Here is a 15,345-nt window from a genome sequence, read left to right as displayed (position 1 = left end):
CACCGACTCTGTGGCCCTTCGCTGGCAAGGGCTAGAGGATGGCCTGGCCAGGTACGCGCGGGGCGCGAGTCTGGGTATCGCTCGTTTAGGTGTCACACGCGTAGTCGTTACCTGCGGTGCGGCACGGAACCAGGGTGTGCGGATGATCCCTAGGAGAGATCATGGTGCATGCATAACCGGTTTGTTTTTATGGTTTTCGGATGCGGGCAATTTTCTGGGAAAATGACGAGTTTTGGTTTTGAGGCTTTTGATCCATTTTCTGGGAAAATGGTGGTTTGGGCCATTATCTGGGATAATGGCGAGGCGTGGGTTTTAAGATTATGTTTTTATTTTGCCAAATGGGTTTTTGGCGTGCGTGGAAAAAATGTAGTTTTGCGGGGCATGTGCATTGGTTTTTCTTGCATCCATGTTGTTTGAGTTCTATGTGTTTTTATCTGGTGGTATTTGGGTTTACTTACCTGCGGTACCATTTTTGGTTCCGTAGCTTTTGGTGCAGAGTTCAAGGAGGAGGAGGAGGAGGCTGAGCCCGAGGATGCAGCTCCACCGGGTTGCTGAAGTTATGCTTCGTATTTGATATTTTATTATATGCGTGTTTTGTAATATTTTATCTATGTACGTTTTAAACAGCTTGTATTGTGTTAAGAAAAATTCTGGTACTTATTTATTGACTTGCTTATCCGCTGCGTGTCTCTTCGTGCACATCTGTTGCCTTTGCACACACTTGGCACCCGTCGATGGGATGGTGACCCGGGTTGTCACCATCCGGACGTCTCGATTTTCCCGTATTCGGGCGCAGGGATTTGGGGGCGTCACATTGTACACTGCAGAGAGCTTGAATCTCTTTAAAGAGAGTGGAATTTCCGTGCATCAATCTAAACTGATTTCGTTTAAATGTTAATTTTATTATATTATTATGTATTTCACTAATAGATGATTTCTATCGTCTATTGGACTACTAAAAGAAGGATCTCAAGGACACCATTTAATTTTGAAATCTATGTCTGAGATGCTGTGGAACTCTTCACGCCTTCTAAATTTGATTCCAGCCTCGATGAGGCTCGTGGCAGAAGGCATGGGTAGCCATCCCTTTGATCTCCCGTTCTTCGTCTCCTCCAACTGATTAAATCGACAATTTTCTTAACAGGTCGAGAATATGCTCTACATCGATCTTGGAGTATAGTTAAAGCTAGCATTTCTTAAAAAAGATTACAGGTAATTTTAAATAAAACAAAAACAATACAAAACATATATCCCTCGTTACATTTGCTTAGAGAGAGAGAAAAAAAAAACAAAAAAAAAATAAAAACAAAAACAAAAACAAAAAAACCGCAATATATTTATTTTTGCCTAGTCCATAATCAACTCAATGGCAAACCTATAAGAAGAGAGCATTGGAGAGATTAATTGTACAACAAGTTTGATAAAGTTACATTCAATACTACTTATTTAATTATGGTGTACAAAGTTTGTAAAAAAAGGAGGATCAAAAGCATAGCAACGACCACTGTCGAAAGAGTAGACCAAGGGGTGTTGAAATAGTTGCGCACAAGCACTGTACGCCACCTAGGCCACCTGCGCTGGCAATATCTATTCACTTTCTGACAAAGTCCTAGGTAATGGTATTTCTTGACATAAGTATTGTTGTAAATCTTGTTAAAGAACTGGGGTGCATCCTCTAGATTAGACCACTTATCAATAATCTCGTTCTCGCAGAGTATGTCCAGATCTTTGGCCGTGTTTATGAGGTTTTGTAAGAGAACAACATAGGAAGTGAACCAAGCATCACAATTGGCGTAACATTGTTCAAAGCTGACAAGATTCCGAAAGACAGTTTCTGTTGTCTCTTGAATCAATAACGGAGGAATCTCAAGGACGCCATTGATGAACTTCATGTCCAAGATGCTTTTGTACTCACTCCTTCTCAATTTGACTCCAGCCTCGACGAGGCTCGTTGCAGAAGGCATGAGTTGCCACCCTAGCTCCCGTTCTCCTTCTCCTCCAACTGATGAAATCAACAATCTTCTAAACAGGTCAAGAATATGCTCTATGTCTTGGATTGGGTAAACCACGGGAGGAGGTGTGGATGAGAAAATATTAGCAAAAAACTCTACTGCAAGTTGCATTAGAGGCTTGCTTTGTCTACGTTCCATGGTTAAGCCAAACAAGCGTTCAAGTACCATCCAAGGAAGTTGGTTTTCAAGCAATATCAAGTCATGGTAAAGAAATTGAAGCATGCAAGACATAGTAAAAATTGGATCATCTACTTCTCTAAGCTCAGTATAAGAATTCTTGCGGAACAGCTCAATGATGAAGCAACCATCAATTACCAAAATTCTTACAAATTCACCTGGGGTGTAATCGATTGGACATGCATAACATTTACGAGCCTTTTTCTCCACAGCCTCGATGGATTTGACGATTTCTGTTAGCTTTGTATCCGGAGAGGTTGACCTAGAGATAAGGTGATCCAGATACCTAGCTTTGATTTTTTCTGAGGCTTTGAAGTTTGGTTTGTTATGATGAATAGGGCCAAAAGAAAACGCGTCAGGGATGTAAGCTTGTTCATTATGCCTGCTGAGTATTACTGGCGTTTTAAAGATGGAAGGCTTAGGGGGTATGAACAGATCATGGGATCTTGTATGTTCTATCAAAGATGTCAGGGATTCGATAGTGATTGTGGCGCTATCTCCTTGGTTCAAAGCCATATTTTGGTTCTGTTTCCTGATCTTCCTTCTTTGTCTGTTAATATTGTTTCTTCAGTTACAAAAATAAAAGAACGAATGAAAGACAGGACAAAAAGAACAAAACAGAACAGGAGATATGTAAGTTGTAATCAACAACAAATGGAGCTTCAGATCCCAAAAACATCCAAGTGGCTCTTACCGAGCATGGCAACGTACGCTTCCTTGAACAGATGGATGATGCCTTCGGGGAAGTTCACTCGTCTTAACCCTTTTCTTACCCTTCACTCTGATCACGACGAAGTGCTTGGTTTTTATATTGCTAAAGTAGCCAAATTTAAAAAAGCGAATTCCCATGAGACTTTATTCTTTGCTTAGGGATTTAATAGGAAAAAGCAATATATTTCCATATCTCGAACGCATGCATTTTTGAAGAGGCACTATCTGCAACCATTCATTTCGGGCAGGGAGGATAATTCTTTGAACACTTCCCAGCTTTCTTTTTGGAACCTTTATTTAGCTTATTCACATAACATGTGCGCATCTGTTTGCTTTTACTTTATATAAAGAACCGTTAAAACGTTAATTTAATGAGTCTTGGTATGGACATGGTGTAAAGGAGGGAACACGTATTTTTGTTATGTAGTACTGCCACATCACCCAGATATATTGGCCATTGCCGAAATATGTGACAGAGTCACAACACTATATTCTTTACAATTACTAACGTGGCATGCTATGTCACGTTGATGGTCAAACAGTCAACGCTCGACTATTGATCAGATGATGTGGCAGTACCACTACTACTCAGTTTGTGTATAATGTTATATACTCACCATTATTCTATTTTTTACTATGGCATGTATATATGCTGAAAGGATTAGGATTAGATCACCCAAAAAGTAACTTCTGATGTTGAAAAGCGCAACGAATATTGGCTGTCACGATCACGAAGTGCATTACAAGCATCGGATCTAGATAATGATGAACAAAACCTAACCAAAATGAGTTATTTAAAAGAGATTTGATACTTTTTGTAATAAATAAGTACCGTCCAATCATTTTAAAAAAAAAATAAATATAAAATTTAAATAAAAAAATTAATTTTTTAATAATAAATTCTATTCTTTTTTTAAAATAATTACATGATATTTACCCACTTTATAATTATATATAATATTATTCTATTTCAAAACATACTAAAGCAAAACCAAAGGTGGAGAAAGCAAAACCAAAGGTGGAGCCCTTTTGCCAAGTAAAATAAAAGGTAAATAAAAAATAAAAAGAAGCAAAAGCACACTAATAAAGGTAGATTCTTTTATGAATTTTGTTACATATATGTAAAGTTACATATTAATCTGCGTATCAATACTGATTTTTTTATATTTATAATTTAAATTAATACAGTTTTTAATAAAATCTACTTTTTTATTAGATTGGTATATATATTAATATACAATTATATTTACAAATAGATTTTTCCCTCTTTTATGAGTGACTACTGACAAGTGTGTTTTTTTAATTATATTTTTAAAATACTTTTAAATATTTAAAAATAAAATAAAATTTACAATATAAATAAAAAAATACTTACTTAATTACTAAATAAATAAATAAAAATACCAAAAAAAATTCTCATGACCCGTTATTGGAATCCCAAGTATTTCTCTTCTTTTATTTGTCTCCCAAGGTGGGTGGAGCGAGGTACTTGCTGACACTGATGGTGAAAATGGTGTTCGAGTCTAGTGGACTTTCGGGGCTTGTATGGAAAAAAAAAAAATCATCTCAAAATTTTTATTTCATCTATCTCATCTTATTTTTAAATATCACTCCAATACAAATATTTTTAAACTAATTATTATCACTTTTTCAAACTAATTATTATAATTTTCTCAAACTTTCAAACAAAAAATAAAAAACAATTCAATTTTTTTAAATCTCTAAATAAAAATTATACTCTAATAATATTTTAATTTTATAATATTTTTTATTCAACTTTTTTCCTCTCATTTTCTAAAATTTTATAAAAACATTATCTCAAACTATCTCATTACTATTTATAAACTGTTAACAAAATTCTTATCTCATCTCATCTCATTACTATTTAATATTTATCTAAAACCATCTTATCTCATCTCTGAATTCAAACATTAAAAAGTTGAAAGTTGTGGTGTAGTTTGGATAGTGAGTTAAAATGATATAAGTTGAGATAAAAGTTAAAAGTTGAATAAAATTTTGTTATAACATTATTTTTTTTAATATTATTATTATTTTAAGAATTGAAATTGTTGAATTGTTTATTCTATTTTATGTGAAAATTTTTTAAAAAAAATTATAATAATAAAATAAGATTAAATTAGATAAAAAAAAATTTCACGACCTAAAATGTATATCTAAAGCAAACAACGATCCCACTTTGTTCACAGCTGACACTGACATTAGATGGACAAATTATATAACGGTTTGATGGGACGAGGTTATAGTACTATTTTTTCATGCTGCATACATGAGTTTGTATAAATGTGAGGATCAGCAAGGTGGTAGCGGTCTATATGGAGATAACAGCCCATGGGGTGTAGAAATAGTTGCTCACAAGCACTGCTTGCCATCTAGGCCTTCACACCATTGTAATATGCTTGTTAAAGAGCAGGAGAGCCTTCTCTGGATTCAACTAGTTACCAAAAATCTCATTTTCTCAAAACATCTCTATATTTTTACCGCAGCTAGTAAGGTTCTTTATGAATATGGCATGGAAGTGCGCCTAGCATCACATCTGGGATAGCTTTGTTCAAAGCTGATAAGTGATAAGATTCCACAAGATGGTTTCTGTTGACTCCTGAATCTTTATTTGGGGGATTTCAAGGATGCCCATCTCTGAATTTTATGTCCAAGATGCCTTCTAGCGGAAATTATACCCCTTTGGAATCTGATTCCAGCCTTTACGAGGCTCTTAGCAGAAGGTACGTATCATTTTCCATCTTGAGTTGCTTTTCCTTCCTCCTCTATTTGGTGAAACCGACCACTTTCTCAACAGGCCAAGGATACGCTCGATGCCTTGGATAAGGTGATCTGGAGGTGTGAATGAGAAAACAGGGCTAAAAAACTTTTTGGCAAGTTGAGTCATAGGAATTTCACGGTTAGGATCCTTGGTCATGGCGAGCAAACTCTTCCAAGTACCATCCGAAGTACTTGATTTTCAAGCAAGATCAATCCATGGTATAAAAATAGGATCATTTGTTCCAATAACCATATTTTGGGAACAAGTCGATAATAAACCAACCATCAAATTGCCAAGATCTTAACAAATTCTTCCCAGTTGTAATGAATTGATTTGGCATAACATTCACGAGCTTCTTTCTCCATGTCCCTGTTGGAATCTATGATATCTGTCAGCACTGTCTCCGGAAAAGGTGATCGGGAGATGAGGCATTGCAGATTGATTTTCTCTGTGGCTTTCAAGTTTGGACGATCAGGGCGAAGATGCCCAATAGAAAATGCATCGAGTTTATAATGCCTCTTCTTTATACCTGGAGAGTAGGACGGGTTTCGAAGATGCAGCATTTAGGAGACTAGAACACATCATCACACATCTCTGCATCTTTTATCGTTGATGCCAAGGGTTTGATTTCAATTGTAAGTTTGCGATCCCATCTTCACTGTCCACGTCCAGATTCTGAATCTGTTTCTTGTTCCTTTTTAGCCTACTAAAATTGGTTCTTCACATCGAGAGAAAAGAAAGAAAAACAGGAAAATGAAAAGCGGCTACTCATCATTTTAATTTTTATCATTATTTTATCATCTCATAATATGTTATTAAATTATTAGAAAATATTTATCATATTTTACTTATGAAACTATCATCTAATATCACATCATGAAATAATAAAAAAATAGATGATGTAACAGCCCGCTAGAAATTCAATTGTGAAATTTCTATTAACTTTAGGAACCTCGTGAAAACCCCATAAGTTTTCACGAATCCATTAATCGTATAGGTTTTTGTCTAACTACATAGTTAGTGTTATTATTTACTATGGTATCAGAAATGTGTTTTTGATTATTGGAGATAGTTAGAAGTGTCAAAATGTATTATGGTTTGTGCCATTAGACTCGGAGGGCTATTTAAAGTTTTATGGCGCAATAACATTTTTTCATATTTTTGGACAAAACGTCTGTTCAAAACTGTAGATATTATTGGATAAAAAGAAATATCTTGAGGTAATTTTCATGAATATTATTGGGTAAAAATATTTTGAGTTGATTTTTATAGATATTATTAGATAAAAATATCTTAAGTTGATTTTTTGTAGATACTATTGGATAGAATATTATGAGATAATCTTTTATAGATATTTTGGGTAGGAGAAAACTACACTCAACTCTCAACTCCAGCCTCATCTCTTCCATATCTCATCCATAATTATCTCCAGCCACCTCTCCCCACGAAATTATCTTCATTTACACTTTCCATTGAAAGAATATCAAACACTCTCTCTCGGACAGCTTTTAGGAGGTATTTTGCACGCCAATTTCGAAGCTGTTGTAAGTGTTTTATCATAAAGTCTCCTTCATATAAGTTGTTCCTTTTTTAGTCTAGTTTATATGGATATCTTATTTGCCCCATTTGAAGATCATTTGGTCAGTCAAATATTGTATAAACTATAGAAAGGTCATTCTGGGAGGTAAACTGGAGAATATGTTATAGTTTGGAATTTTTGACCAAGCTAATGGATAGATATTGGTCCGAAATTTTTATGGAGTATTGTTAACATGTATATATGACTATTTGTTGAGAATTTTTGCATGATTAAAGGCTTTGATGAAAGATTTTTTTAGATTTAGAAACTTAGAAACTGGAAGAGGAAAAACAGTTTCTGTTTTGAGAAAGTTTAACTCTTTGGTGGTCTAAACCTATTCTAATGACTTTGATAATTTTATTGGAGGATCCCAAACATCTTATATACATGTTATATTATTATTTTGAAGATATTTGATGTTAGTTTCAAATATATGAAATTTTATGCAAAGAGATATTCAGATAAGTCAAAGTGTGGATATTCTTGGCTAAATTTATGTTTTGATTAATTTCTAACCATGTGATCTTGAATTAGAAGCTTGTATATGTTTTAGGACATCTTTTTAAACCATGTAATGGTTTGGTTTGAAGATCATATATTTATAAGTCATAGATCAAGAGATTTATCAAAACTAGTTGAGGAAAAAGTTTCTGTTTTTGGACTAAGTATAAAACCAAAAACTCCAAATTTTATTTTGTGATTTTGGTGACTTTAGTTTAATGATTTAAAGCATGGTTGATGTTAGGATGATATTATGAATATGTTAGAAGTAAGATTTGATTTTTGAAATTCTTGGAGATGTTTTGATTTAAGGTCAAAACTTGTGATTCAAGTGCTTGTATCTTTTTACAAAAAAGTTTGGTGTTGATTATTAGTTTTTTCTAAATGGATGTTTTAAGTATGGTTTTGAACTTAGGATTGGAAGATGTTTGTTGCAAAATTTTGGTTTAAGCATGAGTTTTGAAGTTGGAAGGAATTGCAACAAAAATAAAGGGAAATGATCTATGGATGTTTCAACCATAGTGTGTTCTTCATAGTTGTGTTTTGTTTTAAATTTTTCTGAGTTGATATTTAAGTTTAGGACAAAATTTACATGAGGAATGTAAATTTTAGAAACTTTTAGAGTTAGTATGCAAAATCCTTAAGTTATGGGTAAAACGGTCATTTTTCCACATGTAGAGAGTAAAATGAAAATTTTACTCTTTAAGTTAGTATTTTCCATATTTCAAATATTTAGTGATTTAATTCTAACTTTTAGAATCACTAATTACAGTTCCTCGTGGTCGCACTTGAAGTTTTATAAGAAACGCGGAGATCGATGTAAGTTAGCTTTTAACTTACTAGCAGTCTACTGTGTATGTGTGCTAAGTAAAGGAACTACAGTGTATGTATGTATGTTATCATATATGTCATGCCATGCCAAGTTATCACGTAATTGTTTATTATACAGAATTTATTCTGTCGTCAATTTTTATCTGTTACATAATATATTCTGTCATGTATTACTGTACCTTACAAGTACGTCATGCTAAGTATGCCATCTATTACATGTATGTCAAGTCATGTAATATTCACTGTTGCAAGTATGTCATGTTAAATATGTTGTCTATTATATGTTATGCAATGTTACGAAATATTTCTATCTCAAGTTGGTCATGTATTTCAAGTTATATTCAAGTCACGTTATGTTATGTCAGGACTTCAGTCATTTCGTATTTCAGTCACGTTTCATATTGAGTTTGTGTAGAATACATAGGGCCACAACAACTGTGGAGTATGTATTTACACGTAGAATACATGGGGCCACAACAACTGTAGAGTATATATTTTTCATGTTAAGTCAAGTTTGTGTAGAATACATGGGGCCACAACAACTGTGGAGTATGTATTTACACGTAGAATACATGGGGCCACAACAACTGTGGAGTATGTATTTTTCATGTTAAGTCAAGTTTCAGATCAAGTTCATGTCAAGTCAAGTTCAGTTCATGTTTCAATTTAAGTTATGTCAATTATGCTATGTTGTACGCCAAGTTATGCTTTAATTACTTATTAATTTGATTATGCATTTATGCTTTTACTGTCATGCATGCATCATTAGCTTGTGTGGAAGTTTTTTGTTGACTTACTGAGATTTGTAATCAAATCTCACTTTGGTAGTCCAAACTACCATTCCCCCCGAATGGTAGATCTTGTTACAGGACCTGAAGGAGAATCAGGAGCTGATCAACTAGACACAATTGACTAAGCGATGGTGCGACGTCAATGTTAATATAGTAGTTAACGTAAATTACTACTTGTACAATAGAGTTGCATCTTTAGTATTTTTTGGATCATAACCATTTTGGACTAGTGTTGTGATCTACTCAATGGGTCTTTATATATGAAGTATGTTTTAACCATTTGGGATATTTTCAATTTGGTGCATAGTATTGTTAAAGAAAAAAATTATCCTCTGCGAATATTGCATAATGTTAGATGCATGTTAGGAACATTGCATCTTATATGTCATGAACGGGGGCAGGTAACCTTGTGTTGCATGTCTCGACGCTTCAAATGTTCGTCCGATCCCAAACGAAATTTGGGGACGTCACAGATGATGACTAAATTTTTTTCTTTGAGTAGTGATACCCCATTTGCACTACACTTTGCACAACAGTCTAAATAGAACATAAGCTCAACCTCTCCCTCAACCCCTCTCATCCGCACATAGAGCAAGTGTCGGGGTGTTTTCTACCTCTTGTTCCGGCCACACCGTCCAAACCCACAAACCGTGAGTTTTGAAAATCGACAGTCACCACAACTGGCCAAAGGTGATTTGTAGAAGAGAGATCGACATAGATACATGAAGTGTGTTATCTTATCTCATCATTAAAATTTTATATAAAATATAATTAATAATTTAACATTTTTCATATCTCAAAATAATAATAATATTAAAAAATAATATTTTAATATCTTATTTAACTTTCATCTATACTCATTATTTAAATCACATATTAACTACGTGTCAGTGTAGATGGTGGTGGTTGGATTTGTATTTAAAGTTTTGGGAGAGACGAGGTGAGGACCATGAGGTGTCGCCAGAAATTATGATCCCCCCTTTTACAATTTTAGCCATGTCTTGTGTTAAATAAATAAACAAATGCCTCTTAGGAAAATTAAGTAGGTTATGTATGAATATCAAGATTATTTTAATTTATTTTAAATTAATTATTAATAAAATGAGTTATTTTTTTAATTTTTCATTAAAAAAATTTAAATTCACAAACATATATTTCTATTTATTTATACTTGTTTAGATTTGAAAATATTCTCAATTTATCTCATCATTGTAACTTTTTTAAATTTTTACACAAAATATAATAAAATAATTTAACTTTTTCAAATCACAATTCAACTTTTTTCAAATTTTAAAATAATAATAATAATATTTTATTTAATTCATCTAAAATCATCACATCTCATTTTATCTCACTCCTAAATTCAAAGAAAATATTATTACTTAAAAATCCTCTCAAATCATTTTATCATCCAAATGTAACAGTATTGTGTAAACTGGTATCTTAGTTTTCAACATATTTTGTTGTCAGTTTTGCATCAGAGTTGAAAGATTTGGAGCAATTCTGACTTCAGTTTTCCCGGACAGAATCCAACCGCGTGCACGTTCCGTTTTGGGTCCACTTGAAGTTGACGATACCATTGTTGGGAAATGGAACGTGGGCATTGATTGGACTACCTCTTTTCTGGGAAACTTCTACCTGTATTTCTGAACACCGTGACATCTCAATTCGACATATCTGTACTTTGTTAATTTTCACCTTCAACAGAGATCTAATCCACAAGAAGGGCAAAAAATTGATCATACCATACAATCTTCAGAATTAAATATTAATAACAATATATGGAAATTGAAAATTATAATTAATTTAGAATGTAAATTGAAACTTTAATAGTTTTTGAATATAAGATGAAACAAAATGCTAAGATGTGGATCAAAATTCCGTCCTCCCTATTATAATTTATATTTTGAATTTGGATTAAATAATGAAGTTTTGGATAAGAAAAATGTCTTTGTTATTAAGAGATTTTATAAAAATAAGTTTGTAAATTAAAGAAATTTGAAGTGGTATGTTAAATTATAAAATAATTTTTATTATAAAGTAGATCTAACATATTATATAAAGGTAGCTCTGCAGCCATCGTTGGGAACTCTCGCTGGGACTTCAGCTAATTCATTTTTTGTGTGTGTGTTTTTTTTACCTTTTTTTACATGTGTTTTTTTAATATTTTTAAATACTTTTTTTTTGAAAAATTCATAACTTTATTAAAAAATAATTAATTAATTATTAAGTTAAAAAAATACCAACCGGAGCTACCAACAAAAAGAATAAAAATGCAAGGATGGTGCTAGTGGCACTTACCACTAGGAGTACTACTAGTACAAAATACAAATGTGTGGATTTTTTTGTAAATAATTTTTTAATATTCTTAATCATTAATAAAAAAAATATAATTTCATTAATAATAACTTTCTTAACTATTAAATAAAAACTAAATAAATTAAAAAATTAAAATACAAGAACGTAAGCGGTAAATTTGAACTGCTCTACTAGCATTTTTTAAAATGTAATTAAGGTACTGCTTAGCCACTGAGATTTCTCAAATGAGAATTTTGAGTTTTAAGATTAAATATTAAAATATTATATTTTAATATTATTGTTGTTTTGAGATTTGAAAAAGTAGAAAAAATGTTAAATTATTTATTATATTTGGGGATTTAAGAAAGTTGTAATGATGAGATGAAAATTTTGTATTTGAGATGAAAATTTTTTGCGGCCAAACAATACCTAAGACAGCGGCATCACCGTAGTTTGGATGCCATACAGATGGCAAATTCCCAACCGGCCATCCTCTCCTCTCCTATATCTCTCTATTTAAAAAAAAGATAGGATTATTATTATTATTTTATTATTTATTTACTACTTATTTTATATTTGATCTTTTTATTTTATTTAATAGTTAAAGAAGTGATTATTAGTAAAATTATATATTTTTTAAATTTTTTTTAATGATTAAGAATGTTAAAAGAATATTTAAAAGAAAATAATAAAAAAATTAAAAATTTCTAATACTTAATAAATAATAAATAGGCAGTGACAGGTAGTAAGCCTAAAAACCTCGCTTCGGCCTACATAAAAACACCTCTTTTGCTCGACTTGCAAAACCCTTTCACGCCGCAATCATGTCCGGCCTCAGCCGACTGCGACATCTCTCTCCGCGGCTGCTAACTCTCCTGAAACCTGCTAGCCGATCATATGGATCGGCTGCGGCCCAGCTCCATTACGACTCTGACTTTGACGACGACGAGGAGCTGCAGCAACACGGTGTGGTGGGAACGGAGGGGTCGGTCCCGGGGAGAGGTGTCCAGTGGGTTTTGATAGGCCATCGAGGAGGCCAGAGACACGTTTATGCCGAGAGGCTCTCGAAGCTTCTAGAAGTCCCTCACATTTCCATGGGCAACCTCGTCCGCCAGGAGCTCCATCCTCGCTCTTCTCTCTACAAGCAGGTCCCCTCTCCTCTTCTTTTCCTTTCTCTTAAATTGTATGCCTTTCTTTTTGGGCTTGTCTGCGCTTTTTGATTTGTGATGTTATGTTTTGGCTGGGATATGAATATTGAGTCCGTGATTGAAGCATTTGTTTTGTGGGAAATGAATGAAGGCATTTTTCTCGGGGTTGTTATTTAAACTTTGAAGTATGCTTATAGGTCCTCGTTTAAGTTTTCTGAGCTAAGCATATGAATGACCAACGGGTTAGAAGCTTCTTCTTTGAATGACTTTATGCATGACCAACGGGCGGGGGCTATTGTTTGCAATGTGCTAAATGTCATGATCTTCTACTTTTAATAGTGAACTCTAATTAGGTTATTCTCATATGTATTCCCTGAGTACTTGGTCTTCTTTGCCTATTTCTATGAATAAAACAAATCCCACTTCCATAAATAAAACTTATTACCTATTAAAAAAAATGCCTCGAGTACTGAATTATATATGAGTGTATCAACTCAATCAAGATGACAAATTTGATATATTTTTTGTTTTTTTTGTTTTTTTCATTTTCCTGTATTCCTTGCGAGACTTTCTTCAGTTTATTTCATGAACCGTTACCTATAGTTTAATGGGAATCATAATTATAGGTTTTATTCTTTATTTTTCCGAGTTCAGATTGCAAATGCAGTTAATGAAGGGAAGCTTGTTCCGGAGGAGATCATTTTCACCCTGTTGTCAAAGAGGCTGGAAGAAGGATACTACAGGGGCGAGACTGGGTTCATTTTAGATGGGATTCCTCGAACAAGAATGCAAGCTGTAAGTTCAATGCTGAAACACTATTTGTGTTGTTTACACCTTACACTGATCCAGGGCCTTGTTTACATGTGAACTTTGTGCATTTTTGTAGTATTCTCTGTGATTAGTACTTCCTGGCTCTAGAATTCTTGATTGCTTATGTGTTCTTTGATTGTTTTATAGGAGATTCTTGACCAAGTCACTGATATTGATTTAGTCGTGAACTTCAAATGCACAGAAGAACACATGGTGAATCTGGGAGATGGAAAGTTTTCTCCCTGTTGCGGATATCATAGCATGAGCAATGCTGGGTGTGATTTTAATCTGCAGACTCGGGAAAATCAACTAAAACCCTTTTCTTCTGATAGTGGAGGCCTGTGGAAGGAAAAGTTCCATATCTACTCAGAGCAGGTACCACCCAACTCCATGATTTTAACTGGGTTCTGTTTTTGAGTCTCTGCATTCATGTCTAGAAAGAAAAGTGGAAGATGGTAATAGCTGATATAGATTTTTTTGCCCATTCAGAGCAAGCAGTTGGAAGAATACTATAGGAAACAGAAGAAACTTCTTGATTTTCATGTGGCAGGCGCACCTGGAGAGACCTGGCAGGGGCTGTTGACTGCATTACACCTCCAGCATATGAATGCTGTTAGCTCTTCAAAGAAGCTAACTGCATGATTTGTTTTCATCGGGTCTTTTGCCTGCCCAATTATTTTCATTTAAGCATATTAGTAAATATATTTGTGAGAACCACAGTGAGTGAGTATTGAAGCCTTTGGATCCTAATACTTGGATTCAGGTTTGAATTTTTGGCGTTTTTCTTACTTATCAAAAAAATTTTTTTGGCGTTTTTCTTATTTTACCAAGTGCCATGCACTGTTTGTACGTGTGATGTAGTTCTGATGAGAGGCTAAAAGCAGAGAAGAATACTTGGATGTATGACCATCATTATAAGTGAAAATGTTCTGTTTATTGCTGTTCCCCAATCTTTGCATCTCATTGCAGTAGTAGACTGACTTCAGTTTTTTGGTGGTTTGTTTGTGTCCATATAGACTTACATGTGTTTGTGTCTATAAGTTCGATGGCAATGGTTATAAGGCTCTGATTTTTGTTGAACACTGGTTAAGGATGCCATTCCTACCTGAGCCTGAGAGCTTGATACCTGGCTTCCCTGATGCCTCAACTGCCAGAATTCTAGAACTCAATTCTACTCATCCTAAATGAGAGTTCCATGCAATAATATTAATAATCATAATTATAATTTCTTCTATACATAACCGAGAACCAAAATTCCACGTTGGTCACGAACTTCATTAATTGATGATTAAAAAATGAATTAACATTGGTGTAACGAGTCCCAACGCATACCTTTCTCGGTGACTGAATTTGAGGACGATTTGAACTTGAGCCTTTTAAAATCCAAATATCATGTTTGCGTTGTATATTAAATTTTGAATTTAAATCTTACTCCAAATCCAAACCAGATTTTAACCCTTACAAACCCTGGATTTCATATTACATTAAAAAGAAAGGACTTCGAAATCATCACAATTCAAGTTTAGATTTATCCAAATGCAACCCAATTGTTGTCCCTCGGACATTCTATTTCCATATTTTTTCCACTTTCTTGCATTAAAAGTTATTTTACTTACTTATTCTGGGAGTAGGGACAAGTCTCAAATATACAAGTTTTCTGCAAGCATTTTATTAAAAAGTAGACTCCACAAGAGAGAGAGAGAGAGAG

General features: G+C 33.6%; 2 protein-coding genes across 3 annotated transcripts; one reads left to right on the top strand and one right to left on the bottom strand.

Moving 5' to 3' along the window:
• Positions 1 to 1,416: 1,416 nt before the first annotated feature.
• LOC122302731 (UPF0481 protein At3g47200-like) lies at positions 1,417 to 3,053 on the bottom strand. Of its 2 annotated transcripts, none has more exons than XM_043114132.1 (2): positions 2,884 to 3,053; positions 1,417 to 2,754 (listed from the first exon to the last, which is right to left on the bottom strand). In XM_043114132.1, the coding sequence occupies exons 1-2, from the start codon at positions 3,036 to 3,038 to the stop codon at positions 1,443 to 1,445; spliced, it is 1,467 nt and encodes a 488-aa protein (XP_042970066.1). In that variant the 5' UTR covers positions 3,039 to 3,053; the 3' UTR covers positions 1,417 to 1,442. The 2 variants fall into 2 exon arrangements, with proteins under 2 accessions (XP_042970066.1, XP_042970067.1); XM_043114133.1 differs by having other exon boundaries at positions 1,417 to 2,739.
• A 9,380-nt stretch (positions 3,054 to 12,433) lies between these two features.
• LOC122302856 (probable adenylate kinase 7, mitochondrial) lies at positions 12,434 to 14,587 on the top strand. Its single transcript, XM_043114297.1, has 4 exons — positions 12,434 to 12,827; positions 13,482 to 13,622; positions 13,785 to 14,012; positions 14,127 to 14,587. Exons 1-4 carry the CDS (start codon positions 12,504 to 12,506, stop codon positions 14,277 to 14,279), a joined length of 846 nt encoding a protein of 281 aa, XP_042970231.1. The 5' UTR covers positions 12,434 to 12,503; the 3' UTR covers positions 14,280 to 14,587.
• Positions 14,588 to 15,345: the final 758 nt, after the last annotated feature.

The sequence above is a fragment of the Carya illinoinensis genome, chromosome 3 (assembly GCF_018687715.1).
Source record: "Carya illinoinensis cultivar Pawnee chromosome 3, C.illinoinensisPawnee_v1, whole genome shotgun sequence".
NCBI classification, from domain to species: domain Eukaryota; kingdom Viridiplantae; phylum Streptophyta; class Magnoliopsida; order Fagales; family Juglandaceae; genus Carya; species Carya illinoinensis.
Note: the sequence above shows the minus strand (reverse complement) of the source record. Positions and strands in the feature narration are given on the sequence as shown.